Source organism: Squalius cephalus (genome assembly GCF_949319135.1).
Source record: "Squalius cephalus genome assembly, chromosome: 1".
Taxonomy (NCBI): domain Eukaryota; kingdom Metazoa; phylum Chordata; class Actinopteri; order Cypriniformes; family Leuciscidae; genus Squalius; species Squalius cephalus.
This window is the reverse complement of record NC_137122.1, coordinates 51,905,012-51,926,491: the sequence shown is the minus strand read 5'-3', so window position 1 is coordinate 51,926,491 and position 21,480 is coordinate 51,905,012. Positions and strand designations below refer to the sequence as shown.

The 21,480-nt window shown below is 37.9% G+C and overlaps 2 protein-coding genes across 5 annotated transcripts; both read left to right on the top strand.

Moving 5' to 3' along the window:
- Window positions 1-3,240: 3,240 nt before the first annotated feature.
- LOC307160317 (dynein regulatory complex subunit 3-like) lies at window positions 3,241-8,006 on the top strand. The gene is made up of 6 exons (XM_079874312.1): window positions 3,241-6,362; window positions 6,463-6,594; window positions 6,670-6,740; window positions 6,814-6,934; window positions 7,073-7,204; window positions 7,406-8,006. Exons 1-6 carry the CDS (start codon window positions 6,318-6,320, stop codon window positions 7,463-7,465), a joined length of 561 nt encoding a protein of 186 aa, XP_079730438.1. The 5' UTR covers window positions 3,241-6,317; the 3' UTR covers window positions 7,466-8,006.
- Window positions 8,007-11,192: 3,186 nt separating this feature from the next.
- Window positions 11,193-20,287, top strand: gid4 (GID complex subunit 4 homolog). Of its 4 annotated transcripts, none has more exons than XR_013821465.1 (7): window positions 11,193-11,580; window positions 12,374-12,433; window positions 13,333-13,440; window positions 13,540-13,641; window positions 14,756-14,886; window positions 17,203-18,646; window positions 18,782-20,287. XR_013821465.1 is itself a non-coding variant. In XM_079873705.1 (6 exons), the coding sequence occupies exons 1-6, from the start codon at window positions 11,392-11,394 to the stop codon at window positions 17,264-17,266; spliced, it is 654 nt and encodes a 217-aa protein (XP_079729831.1). In that variant the 5' UTR covers window positions 11,193-11,391; the 3' UTR covers window positions 17,267-20,287. The 4 variants fall into 4 exon arrangements, 1 of the variants encoding a protein (XP_079729831.1); XR_013821466.1 differs by having other exon boundaries at window positions 17,203-18,806; window positions 18,851-20,287; XR_013821467.1 differs by having other exon boundaries at window positions 17,203-18,883; window positions 18,933-20,287.
- The last annotated feature ends 1,193 nt before the right edge of the window (window positions 20,288-21,480 follow it).

Here is a 21,480-nt window from a genome sequence, read left to right as displayed (position 1 = left end):
ACAATGTAGACTGTTCCAAAGCCGCTTTACATTGATAATAGGAAATTAAAGTAAAGTGTTTTGGCTTTATAGCAGCTCTAGAATAAAGTAATTGTCCAGCTAAAGTTAGTTTGATTGATTCACTTCCGACGCAACGATCATTAGTTATTAACTTAGGGGCCGCTAACACGACACTGTTTTAATAGAAAACTCTTAAGTTCTTTCTGCTCAAACTTCAAAAACGCGAACCAGCGAGAACGACGATGGCGTGCACATGCGTATTACGAGTTCAGTCTATAGGTATGTGCATTTGAATATATGTACGCAAGCGTGTAGTCCTTCCCTACAAATCAACCCTCAACATACTACTTGCCTGTCCTTAAAATTAATAATACAGAATTTTTATCGCTTTGACGTAGCCATGCAAACTGTAATTATCCCGACAACGCTTTATCTGTAGATAGGTAAAGGGAGGGGAGGGAGGCCTTTACAGGGAAGAGACTAGTTGACATTTCAGGACTGCGCTGTCGTCACATCCAGGCGCAGGTCCTTCGTCAGGTCTGGATACGGCCTGGATCCGGCAGACTGTGGTAAACCTCGGGATAAACAGAGAGACTAATATTAGCGTAGATGCCATTCTTCTTATGATGTAACGAGTACATCAGGATTTATGGGAAGTGTTCCCGGTTCCGGCTGACCTAATCTATGCAGCCTAACATTGAATTATAGAAGTCTATAATGTATTATGTGAATGCTAGGCCAAAGAGATGTGTCTTTAATCTAGCTTTGAACTGACAGAGTGTGTCTGCTTCCCAGACAATGTTAGGAAGACTGTTCCAAAGTTTTGGTGCTAAATAGGAAAAGGATCTACCGCCAGCAGTTGATTATTATTGTTGAGGTATTATTAACTGGCTGGAATTTTGAGATCTCAATAGAGATGAAGGACTATAATGCGTTAAGAGCTCGCTCAAGTACTGCAGAGCTAAACCATTTAGTGCTTTGTAAGTAATCAGCAATATTTTAAAATTTATACGGTGTTTAATAGGCAGCCAATGCAGTGTTGACAGAACAGGGCTAATATGGTCATACTTCCTGGTTCTGGTAAGAACTCGAGCTGCTGCGTTTTGGACCAGCTGTAATTTGTTTATTAAGCGTGCAGGGCAACCACCCATAATCTAGCCTTGATGTCATGAACGCATGGACTAATTGTTCTGCATTTGTCAATGAGAGCATATGACATAATTTAGATATATTTTTAAGATGGAAAAATGCGGTTTTACTCATTCATTGCTATAGAAGAGGAAGAATTCGTTAAACTCATTAAATCATCTAAATCGACAACATGTATGTTAGAACCTATACCAACTAAGCTACTGAAAGAGATGCTTCCAGAGGTCATAGATCCTCTTAATATCATTAATTCATCTTTGTCATAAGAATACGTACCAAAAACTTGTGATTAAACCTTATGATTAAATCGCTTGTTAAAAAAACGTAACTTGATCGTACAGAATTAGTCAATTACAGGCTGATCTCGAATCTACCTTCCTTTTAGAAAGAAATGATATCTGCGAGGATTTTCAGTCAGGATTTAGACTGTACCATAGTACCGAGACAGCTCTCATTAGAGTTACAAATGATTTGCTCTTATCATCCGAACGTGGTTGTATCTCTCTATTAGTGTCACTCGATCTTAGTGCTGCATTTGATGCTATTGACCACAACATTCTTTTAAATAGACTCGAAAATTATGTTGGCATTAGTGGAATTGCACTAGCATGGTTTAAATCATACTTATCTGACCGTTATCAGTTTGTAGCAGTAAATGATGAGATGTCTCATCGATCACAAGTTCAGTATGGCGTACCACAAGGCTCAGTACTAGGACCACTGCTGTTCACCCTGTACATGCTACCATTAGGAGATATCATTAGGAAACATGGAATTACCTTTCACTGTTATGCTGATGATACTCAGCTGTATATTTCTTCAAAACCTAACGAAACTTACCAATTCACAAAATTAACTGAATGTATAGCTGATATAAAAAATTGGATGACTAGTAATTTCCTACTTCTAAATTCTGAAAAAACAGAGATTCTAAGTATTGGACAAAAAACTTCCTCACGTAATAATCTAGAATACTGTCTAACACTTGATGGCTGCTCTGTCAAGTCTTCGTCGTCGGTTAGGAACCTGGGTGTGCTCTTTGATACCAATCTTTCATTTGAAAGTCACGTGTCTAGTATCTGTAAAACCGCATTTTTCCATCTTAAAAATATATCTAAATTACGCCATATGCTCTCATTGACAAATGCAGAACAATTAGTTCATGCGTTCATGACATCAAGGCTAGATTATGGGTGATTGCCCTGCATGCTTAATAAACAAATTACAGCTGGTCCAAAACGCAGCAGCTCGAGTTCTTACCAGAACCAGGAAGTATGACCATATTAGTTAGCCCTGTTCTGTCAACAATGCACTGGCTCCCTATTAAAGGGATAGTTCACTTTGAAATTAAATTTTGGTATGTTTTAGCTTACCTCAAGGGCATCCAAGATGTAGGTGTTTTTTTTTCCGCAGTAGTTTCAATTTTGATATTTTTAGGTCAAACCGTTCTTGTCTGTCAGTCATTTCATGCAGGTCTATGGTCACGGTCTCAAAGAGCATGCACAAAGTCCAAATTAAAACAATTCCCCATCGTCCAAATTAAACAATTCCCCATCGTAAGTACACATTGATGGCCTAAGACACGAAACGAGCGGTTTGTGTGAGAAAACGAACAGTATTTATATCGTTGTTATCTCTTGAACACAGCCGCGTCCAAATGATCTGAGGGCGCGGGCGGGTATAGATATATACACTAGAGTCGCCTTGGCTACGGTTTCGTTCCAATGAACTGCAGTAGCGAAGGCGACTCTAGTGTATATATCTATACCCGCCCGCGCCCTCAGATCATTTGGACGCGGCTGTGTTCAAGAGATAACAACGATATAAATACCATAGACCTGCATGAAATGACTGACAGACAAGAACGGTTTGACCTAAAAATATCAAAATTGAAACTACTGCGGAAAAAAAGACACCTACATCTTGGATGCCCTTGAGGTAAGCTAAAACATACCAAAATTTTATTTCTAAGTGAACTATCCCTTTAAGGTGAGACACTACAGGTGAATAGGGTACAATTTTAAAATAATAGATATCACCATGAAACTTCCTCAGTTGATTACTTACACAAGTATATAAAAAAATGTATTACAAGTTTTAGAAATGTGTATGTTTAATTAGGCATTATCTCATTAAATATGCACGATTTTGCATATATTTGCAGTAGATAGATCTGAACATATGTTAAAGCCAGGTGCAAAATTATTTTTTAATTTTGTTTACACACAAGATGAAAAAAAAAAACCTCAGAGGGATTTCAGGATATATGCTTTCATCACCTAGGAAATCAAAATATACTGTCCATAGCCTTAAAAAAATCGATTTTCGATTTTTTTTTTATTAAAATGTCACATAAATCAGGCCAGGAATGATTTATTAACAAATCCCTCTAAAAATATCTTCAGAATACTGCTAAGTGTATAATTGGAAAGTTTGGTGTACATAGGTGCTACACAGGCTGAGATGTTTATACTGGAGAATGACAAAAAACTAATTTTGAGAAAACGGCAGTTAAAGATTTAAATAGCTCTAAATGAGAAATTGGCGTTAGCTTTAAATCCCCCTTTGGACATTCACGATTGGTTACTGGTAGAAAGGAAATGCCCATATTTGGTTTACATAGCGTTGTGCAGGAGACTCAGAGCTTTTCGACGATACCGGTCATGACAGACTTCAGTAAACAGACGGAGCTCGGCATGTCGCGTTGGAATACTAACTTACTGGTAAATTCGGGAGAAACTTACTGCCGCAAGTAAACAAAATGTAATAAAATAAACATCTTAATGTATATTTTCAGCGTTTTCTTTATAGCAGCTTGAAAGAACACATATTAAAGGAGTAAACTAGCCCAAAATCTCAAAACTCACCACTGCATGAAAAATCGATGTTTTTGCCTGCCGTGTCTCGCCCTAAACATCGTATAAATTTTAAAATATTGCTGATTACTTACAAAGCACTAACTGGTTTAGCTCTGCAGTACTTGAGCGAGCTCTTAACGCATTATAGTCCTTCACGTCTATTGCGATCTCAAAATTCCGGCCAGTTAATTATACCTAGAATATCAAAATCAACTGTTGGCGGTAGATCCTTCTCCTATTTAGCACCAAAACTTTGGAACAGTCTTCCTACCATTGTCCGGGAAGCAGACACACTCTGTCAGTTCAAAGCCAGATTAAAGACACATCTCTTTGGCCTAGCATTCATATAATACATTATAGACTTCTATAATTCAGTGTTAGGCTGCATAGATTAGGTCAGCCGGAACCGGGAACACTTCCCATAAATCCTGATGTACTCGTTACATCATAAGAAGAATGGCATCTACGCTAATTTTAGTGTCTTTGTTTATCCCGAGGTTTTCCCGCAGCCTGCCGTATCCAGGCCGTATCCAGATCTGACGAAGGACCTTCGCCAGGACCCGATGACAACGCAGTGCTGAAGTGCTAACTAGTCTCTCCCTATGGAGGATCCCTTTACCACTCTACACATAAAGTGTTGTCAGGAAAATTTGTTTTGCGTATCTACCCCGAAGTGACAAAATAAAATAAAATTCCGTATCAAAATTTATAAGGAAAGACCAGTACTTTGTTTAGACTTGGTTTGTAGGGAATTACAACCCTGCGCACATATATTCAAACGCACATAACTATGAAACCAATTCTTAATACGCATGTGAACACCATCAGAGTTTATCACAGGTTCGCATTTAAAGTCTGTGTAGAGAGAATGGTGTCGTCTTAGCGCCCCCTAATTTAATAACAAATGATCGTTGCGACGGAAGCGAATCAATCAAAATTAACTTTAGCTGGAAAATAACTTTATTAAAGAACCGCTATAAAGCCAAAACAATCTCTGTTACCTTAAATTATACGTTTATCTCTGTAAAGCTGCTTTGAAACAATCTACATTGTTAAAAGCGCTAAATAAATGAAGATGACTTGACTTGACTTGACGAGTAGTGGCCACAGGATCCTGGGAAGAATGCCATGCTGGTATAGCCAAGCTTTGAACTTCCCTGGCAATCCAGACCGATCCACTGACTTCAGCCATCTGTCCAGCTCAGTGCAGGTTGACTGGATGGATGCGGAGTCCCTCAGGGTGCTTGTCAAACACCTTACCTATGCTCTTGACAGGCTTCTCACGGGATTGTTACACCAGCGACCCTAAACCGGGATTTATCATCCACCTTTCCTCTTCTCAGCACCATTGATCTTGACTTGGCTGGTTTAAAATGCATCCGTGCCCACTCCATTAGCTTTTTGAGACCCTTTATTATCCACCAGCAGCCTGGGACTGATTCTGTGGTGACCGTGTGGTCATTCATAAATGCTCTGATCGGTGGCTGGCGTTGAGCTGACTTCGTCTTGGGCCCTCTGCACTCTGGTTCAGCAGACTTTGTGAGCATATTCATGGCCATGGAGAACAGAATTACAGAGATGGTACATCCCGTGATGATTCCGATCTCGACCTTGTGCCAGCCTGATGTCACTGCTCCTGAAGAGGTTTTCATCCTGAAATTGTTGTAATAGTCAGCGATGAGGTCTCTGTCTCTGCTGGGGACATGATGTTTTGTCAGAGTGAGCTGCACAAGCTTGTGTGGTATTGAGCCATTGCATTTGCCAGATCGAGCCACAGCACTGACAGATTACCCTTGTTCTCTCTGGCCTCTCTGATGAGCTGTGTTACCACTCCTGTGTGTTCCAAACATCCAGACATTCCTGCAATTCCACCCTACTGGACTGATGTGTCGATAAACCTGTTCTTTGAGAGGAAGGTGCTCAGCCGGTTGGAGACAGCACTGAAGAAGATCTTGGCTTCAATACACAACAGGGAGATGAGGCGGAACTGGTCTATCTTCTTGGAGTTCTCCTCCTTCGGAATCCAGACCCCTTCAGACGGACAGCATGTACCAATTCAGCGAATGGATCGCATTGCGGATCCATCGCTGGTTCTGTGGGGTTCTGCATGCGGTCTGGTCTTCTGTCAGGTTTAGTGAAGACTAAGGCAGGGGAGTAAGATCAACAATGATTTATTGAGAACAGAAGCACGGAACCAGCAGATGTTAAGGTAAGTAGGTAATGCAGTACTGAGATGATAAATTAACTTAGCTGAATGAGTAATATGAATGTCTTTGCAGGTAGAGAAGAAACCAGAGTGGAGAACGGACGATGATGCAGAGACATAGAGACACAGAGACTGCTGGAGACATCCTTGTTATGAATGGCAAAATATACAAATCAAAAACGAGACAACCTGTTTCTCACCAGTTGAACACATCAAAATGCTCATAAATTAAATTCTGTTCTATTGCAGAAGACTGTAGAAATGCAACAGATCGCAGACGCCGAGCTTCTTGAAGCTCACATCACTTCCTGCCATGAACAGGCTGACCAGCTCTCTGAAACCCTCATGAGCCTTGAACTGCTACTGGTGGACCAACTTGAGGTCAGAATAAAAATACCTATATTGTTAATGTAATATTAATTATTATGTTATTATGTTTCATATTATGTTTTTTAGGACATCTTCAAAGACTTTGAGAGGAACATCTCAGACATGGTTGAAGGGTTCATTGAAAATGTGCAAGGGATATATCCTTTATCCAACAAAGCAAAACAAAAATACTTTTATTTTATGGGTAAGGCTTCTTTAACTCTGACACACATTCGCACTGATTCGAGACCTGGAGAACCGGCACCATGAACAACAGCTTGTGATTGCCTTGGCAACACTGGAGAAGGTGGTCAAAAGCGAGCAAGAGAAAATACCGGATGATCTGGCAACGGTCAATGGAAAACTGTCTTCATGATCACTTCATTTGTGTTTAATTATGAATAATTAAGAAGTCAAAAGCCATCGTAACTACATGCCAGACACTTATTTTTAGTATTGACTGATCCTCATTTCCTATGCTGCCCTGTAGCTCCTGGTAGATAAAGACACAGTGACCAATGCAGTCAATGCTTCTCACGACACACACGTGCAGAAGATTGATAACAGGAAGGATGAGCTACTGGCACGGCCCAACAGCTGGATGAACGGTCTGCTGAAATCGGTACTTGATTATGAACACACTTCCTGTGAACTCCTTAACAATATTATTATATTATATTATATTATATTATATTATATTATATTATATTATATTATATTATATTATATTATATTATATTGTGTCCTACCATGCAGCTGTCCAGGATCAGAACTACCTTTTGTTATTAAATAAAATGTAAATCCTTTTTGTTTGTGTTAATAGATACACAATGACGAGGTGAAGAGGAATCGCAAGCGCAGCTTAGTTAAATCCGACCTCTAGTTCATAAACGCCAGAGGAGAACTGGCCCCCGACTGAGCCTGGGTTCTCCCAAGGTTTTTTTATCTCCATTAGGTCACCTGATGGAGTTTTTTCGGTTCCTTGCCACTGTTGCCTTTGGCTTGCTCAGTTGGGAATATTTGGGGATATTGAATTTAGTTAATCAGTCAACAATACTATTGATCAGCATTACCAAACGTGGACGTTTTCCACTAGAAACAAACATTGATGTATTATTTTAATTTAATACTGTGAAGCTGCTTTGATACAATCTGTATAGTGAAAAGCGTTATATAAATAAACTTGACTTGACTTGGCATCTCAGAGATCCAAATCTACATTTGTTTTGTAAAGTATGACCTGGAGGACATGGCATGATCTGAGGACAATTAAAATGTTTCTCTTGTCAGATCCAGAATATATATAGCTATGTATGTATATATAATAAACTATTTGTGCAAATTTTGTTGTTAGATGTGGATAAGTATGCAGCTGTATTATCTTTGTATTGTTTATAAAATTTTGAGATCATCAGTTTTACAGGAATGTTGTAGGGTTTGTTTTTGTACTTTATGCAATGCTTCCATCTACAGACGAGTAAAGAGTGTTGCAGCAATTCCATTTAGAGAGAGAGAGAGAGAGAGAGAGATTGATTGATTGATTGATTGATTGATTGATTGATTGATTGATTGATTGATTGATTGATTGATTGATTGATTGATTACATAAAAGGGCATTTCTCAAATGGGGTGTGGGCAGTTATATATAATTTGGAAATAAAGCTACACTCACCTAAAGGATTATTAGGAACACCATACTAATACTGTGTTTGACCCCCTTTCGCCTTCAGAACTGCCTTAATTCTTAAGTGCTGAAAGCATTCTTTAGAAATGTTGGCCCATATTCATAGGATAGCATCTTGCAGTTGATGGAGATTTGTGGGATGCACATCCAGGGCACGAAGCTCCCGTTCCACCACATCCCAAAGATGCTCTATTGGGTTGAGATCTGGTGACTGTGGGGGCCATTTTAGTAGTGATGGCCAGATCGAGGCCTCGTGAAGCAAATGAAACAGTTGAACCAAATGTGCCATATTGTTTCGAGGCTTCGAATCAATCCGACACCCGTCTCAACGGTGACACCTAGTGGTCACTTGCAGGTGTTGATCTGAAACAACCTTGACGAGCCATTAAAAAAATGTGTTTTTTTTTATTATTATAATTTTCTAATATGTGAAGCTTGTAACCTATAGGCTCCTCACTGTGCATAATGTTATTTTGGTCATGAAAAATGAATATTATAGCAGTATATTGGGTACTCATATGTAGACCTATAAAATGTATATTCACACAATATTATATTATATTATATTCACATTGAAGCTATTTTTAACATGATTGGCAGTTGTGATTGGGACATTAGGTTGTAGGGCATTGGGCTATGGACTTTATAAACAGTGTCCCAAAAGGTTGTAATTATATTTCAATTATAATTATATTTCAAACAATGCATACATTGCATAGATGGCCCAGCAGTGTCAGTAGCAGGCCTAGGTAGCCTACAGGGGGAATGCCATCCTCTGCACCCTGCAAAATGGCAGGATGAGTGCTCCTCAAATGGTGCATCATGGATGATGTATTGTTGCAGTAGGCTAGATACCGATCACAATACACACATCTCACTTTATTTGGGGTTTCTAAATGGAAATGCTCCCACACCACAGATGTACGGCATCTCTTCTGGGGAGCCTCCATTTTATCTATCTATCCAAATCAATCTATCTATCTATATGAATCTATCTATGTATCTAGATATGTATCTATAATCTATGTATCTATATATGTATCTATCTATAACATATGTATTTATATATGTATCTATAATCTATCTATATATGTATCTATCTAATATGTATTTGTATCTGTAATCTATCTGTATCTATCTATTAATCTGTCTATATGTATATCTATGTATCTATTAATGTGTCACTATATACTCTGTCTGTCTCTAGCATCAGTCAATGTGTTGTGTAAATTTAAATGTAAGCCTAAATTGCCTATAACTAATCAAATCGCACTATGTCACTATATCACCAAAAATCCGCTACCTCAAAGTCAAACTCCTCTCACAAAAACCCACGAGGTCAAAATGCGTTTATTTCACTTTTATACAGATGTGCGATTGTGTGGTTTGTTCCCGACCGTGTCAATCAAACGCTGATTCGGCGGACCACACCTGATGAAACACTTAGTGAAACACTTCGAGGCTTCGTTTGGTCATAGTCACGTGACATGGGTGTTTCGAATTACGCTTCGGATCAGTGTTTCGACACATCTGCGCTTCGGGATCTCGCAAAGCTTCGGAACGACTGTTTCGCGTCAGCCATCCTTACATTTTAGTACAGTGAACTCATTGTCATGTTCAAGAAACCAATTTGAAATGATTCGAGCTTTGTGACATGGTGCATTATCCTGCTGGAAGTAGCCATCAGAGGATGGGTACATGGTGGTCATAAAGGGATGGACATGGTCAGAAACAATGCTCAGGTAGGCCGTGGCATTTAAACGATGCCCAATTGGCACTAAGGGGCCTAAAGTGTGCCAAGAAAACATCCCCCACACCATTACACCACCACCACCAGCCTGCACAGTGGTAACAAGGCATGATGGATCCATGTTCTCATTCTGTTTACGCCAAATTCTGACTCTACCATCTGAATGTCTCAACAGAAATCGAGACTCATCAGACCAGGCAACATTTTTCCAGTCTTCAACTGTCCAATTTTGGTGAGCTCGTGCAAATTGTAGCCTCTTTTTCCTATTTGTAGTGGAGATGAGTGGTACCCGGTGGGGTCTTCTGCTGTTGTAGCCCATCCGCCTCAAGGTTGTGCGTGTTGTGGCTTCACAAATGCTTTGCTGCATAGGCTACCTCGGTTGTAACGAGTAGTTATTTCAGTCAAAGTTGCTCTTCTATCAGCTTGAATCAGTCGGCCCATTCTCCTCTGACCTCTAGCATCAACAAGGCATTTTCGCCCACAGGACTGCCGCATACTGGATGTTTTTCCCTTTTCACACCATTCTTTGTAAACCCTAGAAATGGTTGTGCGTGAAAATCCCAGTAACTGAGCAGATTGTGAAATACTCAGACCGGCCCGTCTGGCACCAACAACCATGATTGACCAAAATTGCTTAAATCACCTTTCTTTCCCATTCTGACATTCAGTTTGGAGTTCAGGAGATTGTCTTGACCAGGACCACACCCCTAAATGCATTGAAGCAACTGCCATGTGATTGGTTGATTAGATAATTGCATTAATGAGTAATTGAACAGGTGTTCCTAATAATCCTTTAGGTGAGTGTATATAAATATTATATATACACACATATATATATATATATATATACATTTACAAGTCATTACATGTTATCATAGCTAACACAATCCTTTCTGCCAAATATGTGTAAGAAATTTGTTAAATTTGTTTTAAATTGTGTGTGTGTGTGTACACAAATGGATTTTTTTATATACATATATATATATACACATACCACGTTAAACAGGTTTTATTAGCAAATTCATTGTTTAGAAACAGCTGTCACAACATAAACGATTCTCTACATTTCTACAGTACTGCTTTCTTGTAATAGAACTGCAAATCCCATCATGCCTTTTCCAGAGTAGCCAATGAACATCCAGCGTCATAGTTTCCCAATGTTCGTCATCCAATCAGAGAACAGCATGCTGGATCACATGACTCGCTGTTGAGCGCCTTCATTCTGCTCTGAGGGACTCATCCGCGCGTCCTGCGGGAGAAACTCCGAAACTCACGCACTGCGCTGTCAGTGTCGCGTTTTCTTCTCTTCCTGGGTCTCGGATAAGCGACGCTCAGCTGGTTGTGTTCGGGGACTTCCCCGCAGAAGCGATCAAACATGCCGGTCCGTACCGACTACTGTCAGGGCTCGTCGTTGGCCTGCATGGCCTCGGCCTCTCTCGTTCCGCCCCCGCCGATCAATACCCGTCAGCCCGGCGTCAACACCTCTCTGCTCTACAGCGGCTCCCAGTTCCGCGGGCACCAGAAAAGCAAAGGAAACTCCTATGATGTCGAGGTGGTTCTGCAGGTAAACACTTTTGCTGTCTGTGGATATGCTCAGTAAGAAGTGAGCTGCCTACCTAGGCATTCAAATGACTGTTGTCTAGGGTAACGTTAGGCAGCTCACTGGGTTGTGGAACTATGAAGCCCAAAAATGTTGTTTGTTTGTTGGTAGGCAGCCTAAAGTTACTAGGGTTTGAGTCCAGAAATGCTGTCTAGATAGGGTGCTCACTCACTTGGTTGTGAAACTTTGAAACCCAAACATACTGTTTGTTTGTAGGCATGAGCCTACTATGTAGCTTTTGAGTAAAACAAAAGTGTGCTCGACTATGTTGTGGGAATATGAAGCCCAAAAATAATATGCTGGCTACCAGTTTGTCAGCTATTTTGGACTTAAAACCTACATAGTAGGCAGCCTACATGTGGTCTAGGTAGGCAGCTCAGAGAGTATGAACTCGAGCCCATATGCGGTTTGTTTGCTTGTAGGTAACGTTAGCCAGCCTACTATGTAAAAATGTCCATCATACTATGTGTCTAGGTAGTTTACTTGTGTGATTACAGTGCTCATTGTGCAAACTAGTGTCTAATATCGCATGTCAGTGAATCTGGATATTTAATCGGTATAGATCCATTACCCATTTCTAAGTAGGGCATCCAGAGAGAGTCGTATCTTCATGTTTGAGTCCAGATTGGTATTTTCAGAGGTTTTTGTTGAATGTTATTAACTGACCCACATTAGCAGATCTGTTCTTGTGGTCTGAAGTTGTGCCAAGTACACCATTATAGTGATTTTATGAAAACCCTTTGCTTCTGACCCACAGCATGTGACCATGGAGGACTCGTACCTGTGTGGATACCTCAAGATCAAAGGTCTGACAGAGGTGAGTGGTCAAGCTGACCCCGTTTCGACTTCTGTAATCATACTGTGACCTGCAGCATGTCTCTTTAGTAGCTGTTGTTTATGGCAGGGCATGACGCAAACATAAGCACTCTTGTCGTTTGTCTGAATGGAGATTCTGCTTTTGTGGTCTTGTTTTCTGGTTGCAATACTGGAGCACAATAGATTTGGACTCTGACACTGACTGACTGACACACACTGAAAGTTAGTCTTTGATTTTATCAAGATACAGAAGCTTAAGTGTACTTTAAGAAGCCTAATGCACTTAATTGGGCAACTCATTTATTGATATGCATCTCAGTTGCTGTGTGTCAAAGGAAATATGACACTGCCAGGTATTTATCTTGATATAATGTGTACTTTTCCTGAAATTTCTTAAAAGCGTGATTAAAAAAAGAAAATATATTTTTTATTTCCAATCAATCTTCAAACAAGTAGATTCAAAATGTTAATGCAAGAACAAGAACAATCATTTCACTTATATGCACCAATATTATAATATAGTACAGAGTATTAAAAATTTTTGGGTTAGTATGCGAGTGAATAATTGAATCAGAGTTTGAATCAGTTATTTTAAATGGACACTTTGAACTGATTCATGGAAATGAATTGGACTTGCCAACTTTAATGAGATAAGTTTAAATAACAGACGCTGTTAAAACATCACGTGACAAGGAAGTATATCACAGTCTAATCAATGACATACTCTTTAGAAAACGTATCGGCCACATAAAAAGTGCATTGACATCATTGTGATATTCACGATTTTATGTTTCCAGAAACATTTGTGGGAATATATCGGAAGTATGTATCGAGTCCGACCACGTTATAAAGCTCACAGAAGGTGAAGTGTCACTCATCCTGCTCTATTGCTCTCTGTAGGAATATCCCACTCTCACTACATTCTTTGCCGGGGAGATCATAAGCAAGAAACGGCCCTTTTTAACCAGGAAATGGGATGCGGATGAGGATGTCGACCGAAAACACTGGGTAATAAATATAGATTCATTGTGTTTATAATGCATAATAATTATGCGCCATGACTCAAGTAGAAACTGATCTGCTAAACATGTTTTTCTTTTTTCTCAGGGGAAGTTTCAAGCATTTTATCAGTACGCAAAAAGCTTTAATTCAGATGATTTTGACTATGAAGAACTAAAGAACAGTGATTACGTCTTCATGCGGTGGAAGGTACGGTGTACATCACGACTGAAACCATATACACTACCGTTCAAAATGTCAGGGTCAGTAAGACTTGAGAAATTAATACTTTTATTCAGCAATGCTTTTACATTGTTACAAAAATAAATGCTGCTCTTTTGAACTTTCTATTCATCAAAAGTATCACAGTTTCCACAAAAAAAAAGTAGCACAACTGTGTTTAACATAATGTTGATAATGACAATAAGGAATGTTTCATCTAACCATCATATTAGCATGATTTCTGATTGAAGGATCATGTGACACTGAAGACTGGAGCAATGATGCTGAAAATTCAGCTTTGATCACAGGAATGATTACATTTTAACATAATATATTAACCTAGAAAAAAGTGATTTTAAATTGTAATAATATTTCACAACATTACTGTTTGTACCGTATTTTTGATCAAATAAATGCAGCCTTGGTGCGATTTAAGAGACTCTTTCAAAAAAATTAAATCTTACTGACCCCAAACATTTGAAAGGTAGTGCATGTATACAAATCCATAAAAGCTGCTTTGTATAAATATTAGGGATTTTTGTCAATTTTGATCATTGACGAGGGGTGTCCGTCAGGAAAATGAAAATTAATGTTGACAAATAAAAATATGACATGAAACCATGAACGTGTGAATAGAAAAAAACAACTGCTAGATTATGATTCATCAATGTTATTGAAAAAGATGCATCTAAAAGGAACAGCTGCTTGACAAAAATGACCTTGACCGTGCTAATCTGATGTGTAGCTAACTCGTGAACGTGCTGAAAACTAAAGCACATCTCGCACTTAACTGCATTTGATGATCAAAGTGATACCAATCACCACTGTGTGTGCGGTTTCACTTTATTTGGCCGGTCTGGAAGGCGAGCTGTCTAACGCTAACCAATCAGAACTCAGGAACCAATCAGAACTCAGGAACCAATCAGAACTCAGGAACCGCCCCAAATGCCGCAATAACCAAACAGAAAGAAAGAGCAGGCCGATCATCGTTTTCATGATCGATCGCCGCTGTCACATTTGAGTACTCGTGCCCATCCCTAATAAATATACAAATCTGGTGAAATAAATGTAAATAATGTGAAATGTTGTTTGTTTGGTTCAGGAGCAGTTCCTAGTTCCAGATCACACGATCAAAGACATCAGCGGTGCTTCCTTCGCTGGCTTCTACTACATCTGTTTCCAGAAGTCCACCGCCACCATAGAGGGTTACTACTACCACAGAAGCTCTGAATGGTAAATATATACATATATAGAAAATAAAGATCAGTGTGTGAGTGTATATGCAGTAGTCAACATGAATTTTGAATGTCCACTTTTAGGGGTACTAGGGTACTTTCCATAAGATCATCTCTCAATGCAAATCAAACCAGCTATTAGGCTAACTGAAATAAAACCATGCCAATCTCTAGGTATGGTGAAGGCTATGTGATGATGTGGGGCTATTTTAATTCCAAAGGCCGAGGGAACTTTATCAGGATGCATAGTATCCTAAAAAAATAAAAATAAAAATACTTAAAAATAAAAATCTGCCTGCCTCTATGGGAATTTAACATAGGGGTGTCCAAACTTATGCACCCTGTATTTTAAGGAAGAACATTTATTTATTTACTATACATTATTCATTCACAAACAAAATTGGTGTCCTTAAAGGTTGGATTTTTCCTAATTTCTTAAATTAAGGCATTAAGTTCAATTTCCAAAAGATGATTTTTTATTCCTCTTTTTAGTCAACTTTAGCATGGGTGTCTAAACTTATGCATAGCACTGTGTATGTATATATATATATATATATATATATATATATATATATATATATATATATATATATATATATATATATATATATATACACAGTGGTGGTCAAAATTGATGGCACTCCTGATAAATATGATAAAAAATGGCTGAAAAAATAAATCTGCATTGTTTATCCTTTTGATCTTTCCTTCAAAAAATTCGCAAAAATCTAACCTTTCATTGAAGTAAAAGAACTGAAAGTGGGGGGAAAATCACATTATGAAATAAATGTTTTTCTCCAAAACACGCTGGCCATAATTGTTGGCACCCCTAGAATTTTTTATGAGAAAAATATCTCTGAAGTATATTCCCATTACTATTTACCTTTATTAGCACTAGGAACACCACCAGCACCAGCTATGACTTCTTGTTACGCAGGAGTTTATATATGAGGAAACACAAAGGCCAAATTCCCTTAATCATTCATCACAATGAGTAAAACCAAAGAATATAGTTCTGATACGCAGCAAAAGATTGTTGAGCATCACAAAATAGAGAGTGGCTGTAAGAAAATAGCTAAAGAATTGAAAATCCCCATTTTGACCATCAGGGCAATAATTAAGAAGTCATAATCAACTAAAGATGTTACAAATCTGCCAGGAAGAGGACGTGTGTCTATATTGTCTTAATGCACGGTGAGGAGGAAAGTTTGAGTGGCCAAACTCTCCAAGGATCATAGATGGAGATTTGCAGGGATTAGTTGAGTCTTGGGGGTCAGAAAACCTAAAAAAAAAAATATCAAACAACCCCTACATCCCCACATGTTGTTTGGGAGGGTTTCAAGAAAAATCCTCCTCGCTCATCCAAAAATAAACTCCAGCATATTCAGTTGTCAGACACGACTGGATCTTCAAAAAGGACCGGATTCTGTGGTCAGATGAGACTAAAAAAGGGCTTTTTGGCAGCAAACCCAGCAGATGTGTTTGGTGCACACAGGGATAAAAAGTACCCCATGCCTACGGTTAAATATACTGCTGGATCTTATATGTTGTGGGCCTATTTATTTGCTGGAGGTCCTGGACATCTTGTTCAGATACATGGTATTATGGATTCTAGCAAATACAAACAGATAAAAAAATCAAAACCTGACAGCCTCTGCTAGAAATCTTATAATGGGCCGTGGTTGGATCTTCCATCAGGACAACGGTCCAAAACAAACATCAAAATCAACACAAAAATGGGTAACTGAGCACAAAATGAAGCTTCTGCCATGACCGTCCCAGTCCCCTAAACTGAACACTATAGAAAATGAGTGGGCTGAACTGAAGAGGAGAAGCACCAACATGAACTTGTGAATCTGAAGGATCTGGAGAGATTCTGTATGGAGGAATGGTCTCTGATCTCTTGTCAGGTGTTCTCCAAACTCATCAGGCATTATAGGAGAAAACTCAGAGCTGTTATCTTGGCAAAAGGAGGTTGCAAAAAGTATTTAATAAAAGGGTGCCAACAATTATGGCCAGCGTGTTTTGGAGAAAAACATTTATTTCATAATGTGATTTCCCCCCCACTTTCAATTCTTTTACTTCAATGAAAGGTTAGATTTTTGCGAATTTTTTGAAGGAAAGATCAAAAGGATAAACAATGCAGATTTATTTTTTCAGCCATTTTTTATCATATTTATCAGGGGTGCCATTAATTTTGACCACCACTGTATATGTATATACAGTGTGTGTGTGTGTTAAATCACAAAACGTAAATATTCTGAATGTATCGTCCCAAGAACCCAATTCTTATTTGTCATATTCTTCTGATCAGGTATCAGTCTCTGAACCTCACACACGTCCCTGAACACAGCGCACCCATCTATGAGTTCCGGTGACACTGAAGTCCTCGCGTCACGGCAAGAGGGTGAATCTACAGCGGACAGGGGAAATGGACATGAGTGAAAGAGAGGAACTGTCTAATGCATACGCCGAGGACTCGGCTGTCCTCTCCCCTCAGTGAACGAATAAAACGGAGGTACAGATGATGGAGAACTCTTTCAGGAGACCGTACGCAGGCCGATCAAGCGAGAGGGATTCGGGGATTCGCAGCAGTGTTAGCGTTTTGGTTTTTCTTTTATGTTTTTGAGCTTTTAATGCTTCTGTCCTCCGATCGTCTTAGAAAACCAATTTTATCCGTAAGGTTTGGGGATTAAGATCACAGTTTTTCAGGATGGAAGAGCCAATTGTGAAATTTTTCTTTTCTTTTTTTTTTGTTTTGTTTTTTTGTTTGTTTGTTTTTGCCTTATTTCATAAAACAGCATGGTCAATTTAGAAATTTTGAAATTTGTTTTAATTTATTTTTAATCGTTCTGTATGAAAAGACTGTGGAAATGACTGTGATCAGGACAGTGTATACAGACACCGGGGACGTCTTTTACAGAAGTATCAAAGATTCTGTGTGCGATATGATGGGTACAGAGAGTTGCTGTTGTCTGTGGCTTGCTTGGCCCTCAGACGTTTTTTATTAACGTAAGGTGTATCATCAAAAGTCACATATATAGCAGCTGGGTCTTTCGCTTCTACGTGTGATATATTTTTTATTGTGAAATGAAATGGAGTTGGGCGTTATGGAAAGAGGCATATATTATCCCACGGTGGTTAAGCTATTTGTAGAGCTGCTTTGGATAAAACTTTAATGTCTGATTTTGAAGAAAAAAATTATCTGTTGGTAGTTTTACGCTCCTTGTTTTGCTATGCAACCTGAAAAATCTCAGCTTGTAAGAATCTCAAGTATATGGAGGCTTGTTTTTGCCACAGAATAAAAAAAAATGAATAGGTAATTGTTTTGGTAATTAATTTTTAATAGCACAATTCCAACTTATTTCTCGCAGTTCTGAGTATATGTCTTGCAATTTTTATTTAACACCTTGTAGTTCTGATATTGTTTTCTCAGAATTGCAAAATAGTCATTGTTCTGAAAAAAATTCTAAGTTTACATCTCATGATTGACCTTTATATCTCACAATTCTGACTTGTTAACTCTGAATTCTGAGGGAAAAAGTCAGAATTGCATTTTGTTTAATTTTTTTTTTTAAAGTCAGAATTGCAAGATTTAAACTTAGAATTCCAGTAAAAGAAAAGAAAAGAAAATGACTCAGAAATGCAAGTTTTAAATTCAGAATTCCAGTAAAAAAAGTCAAAATTGGAAGATGTAAACTCAGAATTCTGATTAATAAAAAAAAGTCAGAATTGCAAGATTTAAACTTAGAATTCCAGTTAAAAAAAAGGTCAGAAATGCAAGTTTTAAATTCAGAATTCCAATTAAAAAAAGTCAAAATTGGAAGATGTAAACTCAGAATTCCAATCAATAAAAAAAGTCAGAATTGCAAGTTTTAAATTAAGAATTCCAGTTAAAAAAAGTCAGAATTGGAAGATGTAAACTCAGAATTCCGATTAATAAAAAAAGTCAGAATTGGAAGATGTAAACTCAGAATTCCGATTAATAAAAAAAAGTCAGAATTGCGAGTTTTAAATTCAAAATTCCAGTAAAAAAAAAAAAAGGTCAGAAATGCAAGTTTTAAATTCAGAATTCCAGTTAAAAAAAGTCTAAATTGGAAGATGTAAATTCAGAATTCCAATTTTTTTAAAAACTCAGAATTGTGAGATTAACTCAGAATTCCGGTTATAAAAGATGTAAACTCAGAATTGTGATGTATAAACTCAGAATTGCGAGATAAACTCAGAATTCCGGTTATAAAAGATGTAAACTCAGAATTGTGATGTATAAACTCAGAATTGAGAAATCAAGTCAGAATTGTGTGATTTTATAAAGTCGCAATTTCCTTTTTACAATTTTTTTTTATTTTTTTTTATTTAACGGCAGAAACAGGCTTCCATGCAAGTATCTTATCACTTTGTTCACTTTAATATTCACAGCTCAGCGAGTGTTGATTGATATTCGCACCAGTGTCAGGTGGCGTGTCAGAACGCAAGGCGTTGCTTTCATGAGATCATGACGGATAAGCAAGTGTTTTTATTGGAGGGCTCAGGAAGATTTTTAAAAGCAAACAGTCCAGATGATGGACAACACTGTTCTTTTAAACTACCCATCAGCCTCGAGTCGTTTTTGACGGCCGTGGTCTGCATCCTTTACAGTCTAGCAACGCACAAAAATATAACGGCTGAGGCTTTAAGGAACCTTTCGTAAGGTGTTGGAAGTCTGGGAGAAACATTTATGATACATCCTTTTAAGCTTTAGTCCAACCCTTTGCCTTAAAAGTCCGAGATTTGTCTATGAAACCTCTTTTATAAGCATTAGTTTAAGCTCTGTACAGACAGAAACGACATGTATGAATGCAAGTGTTCAGGTTATGAAAGTGTTTGAGGCGTTTGAAATGAAAGATTGCTGTACCTCATCCGCCAAACCTCCTTTTTAATTGTAGACTAGTGAGAATTTAACAACAGGTTCACACATTTCAACCTAGCTATGTTGAGACGTCTAAATGACATTCTGTACATACACAGACAATACAGAAGAATTGCCCAAATCCAACTATTAATGCACATTACTTCCCGTGCAAAATACCTAAAACACACCCAATAATTGGCATGTTTTTCAAATATGTATGTAAATTTGACTTTTTTTTTTCCTATTTGATTTATTTTGTAAACATGGTTTCAGAAAGATGTTTATGAATATGTGGGATGTTTTGATTGTTGCACCTAATAGTCTGCAGCCTGAAGGTCAAGATTTATTTAAATAAATGCTATGAAACTGAAAGGCCACTGCACATGCTGTTACAGTACAGATGTACATAATAGTGCTGTGGTGTACACGAAAGATTTAATTCTCTACAATTATGAGTCATCTTTTTATTGCCACAAAGGGATAAGAAAAATAAAGACTATTGAACACAGATGTGAGTTGGTCTTTATGTGGGAGCACTGGATACAAAAATCAATCTCTTGAAAATGAAGGTCCCGAAAGTGTTTTTGTTTGATTGTTTGTGCAGTGATGCTATAGAAGAACCCTTTTTAGGTTCCCAAAGCAGAACCTTTTTTTTTTTTTCTTGGTGTGAAGAATTTATTTTATACTATAGACCTTATGTAGCCCCGCCCCTTTTCAGCGCTAACTTCCGGTCTGTATTTTCATAGCGATTTTGCGTGTTTATTAATGAACGGCTCGTTTTAAAATCTTCCCGGTCGACTGACATTTGTTAAGTCATCTGCTTTAAACATTACAGTCCTCATGATAACTTTAGTTAACTTTACATTAATTAAATCCACTTCAAAAGCTAATTACTCCTGGACAGCAACGCCATAGAAATATAAGGAGCGACCGCAAAAACGGAAGTTCAAAGACAAAATTCTAAAGATGGCGGCGCCCTCGTTTCTCTGGCGCATAAGGTAAATAAAGAATGCTGAAGGTTCTTAATGGAATAAAGAACCTTTATTTTTAAGAGTGGATAGAAATTCTCAAAGGTTTGATGCAAACTGCAGACATACATGAAATGAAGAATTCTAATACACAAAGATATGTGTGGGCTACATTTTGGAAATGTAAGCAGCTCTTTCAACCAGTAGATGGCGTAGTATCATCTCTTTAGTGCATGGGCTGTGATCTAAACTGCTATACACTGTATATTCTGAGAACCAACATCATGTAGTAGTGCACTTTTAAATAGTAGTGTGCCACCTTATTAAACAGTCTCATTATGCCTAGTTGATTTCAGCAAATGGTGCACGGTTATGACTAAATACATTTTGTTTATAAATATACTACCTTGAGTTCAGTCAAATGAGTCAAAACAGAATAGACCGAATTTTCATATTTCATATTTTCATTGCTTCAGTCTTCAGTGTCACATGATTTTTCAGTAATCATGATTTGATGCTCAAGAAACATTTAGTATTATTATTATTATCAATGTTGAAAAACAGTTGTGCTGCTTAATATTTTTGTGGAAAGAGTAGAAAGATAAAAAAAACTGCATTTATTTGAAATAAAAATCTTTTGTAACATTATAAATGTATTGTCAGTTTTGATCAATTTAATGCATCTTTGCAGAATACTAAAAACACGTCTTACTAACCTTTACTTGAACTTTTG

What these genes read in the sequence shown, in the direction of transcription:
- LOC307160317 (XM_079874312.1), top strand. Translation starts at nt 6,318, where the DNA reads ATGATGCAGAGACATAGAGACACAGAGACTGCTGGAGACATCCTT. An exon ending in AGACTGCTGGAGACATCCTT is followed by an intron (nt 6,363 to 6,462) that starts GTTATGAATGGC and finishes GTTCTATTGCAG; the next exon opens with AAGACTGTAGAAATGCAACA. An exon ending in TGAACGGTCTGCTGAAATCG is followed by an intron (nt 7,205 to 7,405) that starts GTACTTGATTAT and finishes TTGTGTTAATAG; the next exon opens with ATACACAATGACGAGGTGAA.
- gid4 (XM_079873705.1), top strand. Translation starts at nt 11,392, where the DNA reads ATGCCGGTCCGTACCGACTACTGTCAGGGCTCGTCGTTGGCCTGCATG. An exon ending in ATGTCGACCGAAAACACTGG is followed by an intron (nt 13,441 to 13,539) that starts GTAATAAATATA and finishes CTTTTTTCTCAG; the next exon opens with GGGAAGTTTCAAGCATTTTA. An exon ending in TACCACAGAAGCTCTGAATG is followed by an intron (nt 14,887 to 17,202) that starts GTAAATATATAC and finishes TCTTCTGATCAG; the next exon opens with GTATCAGTCTCTGAACCTCA.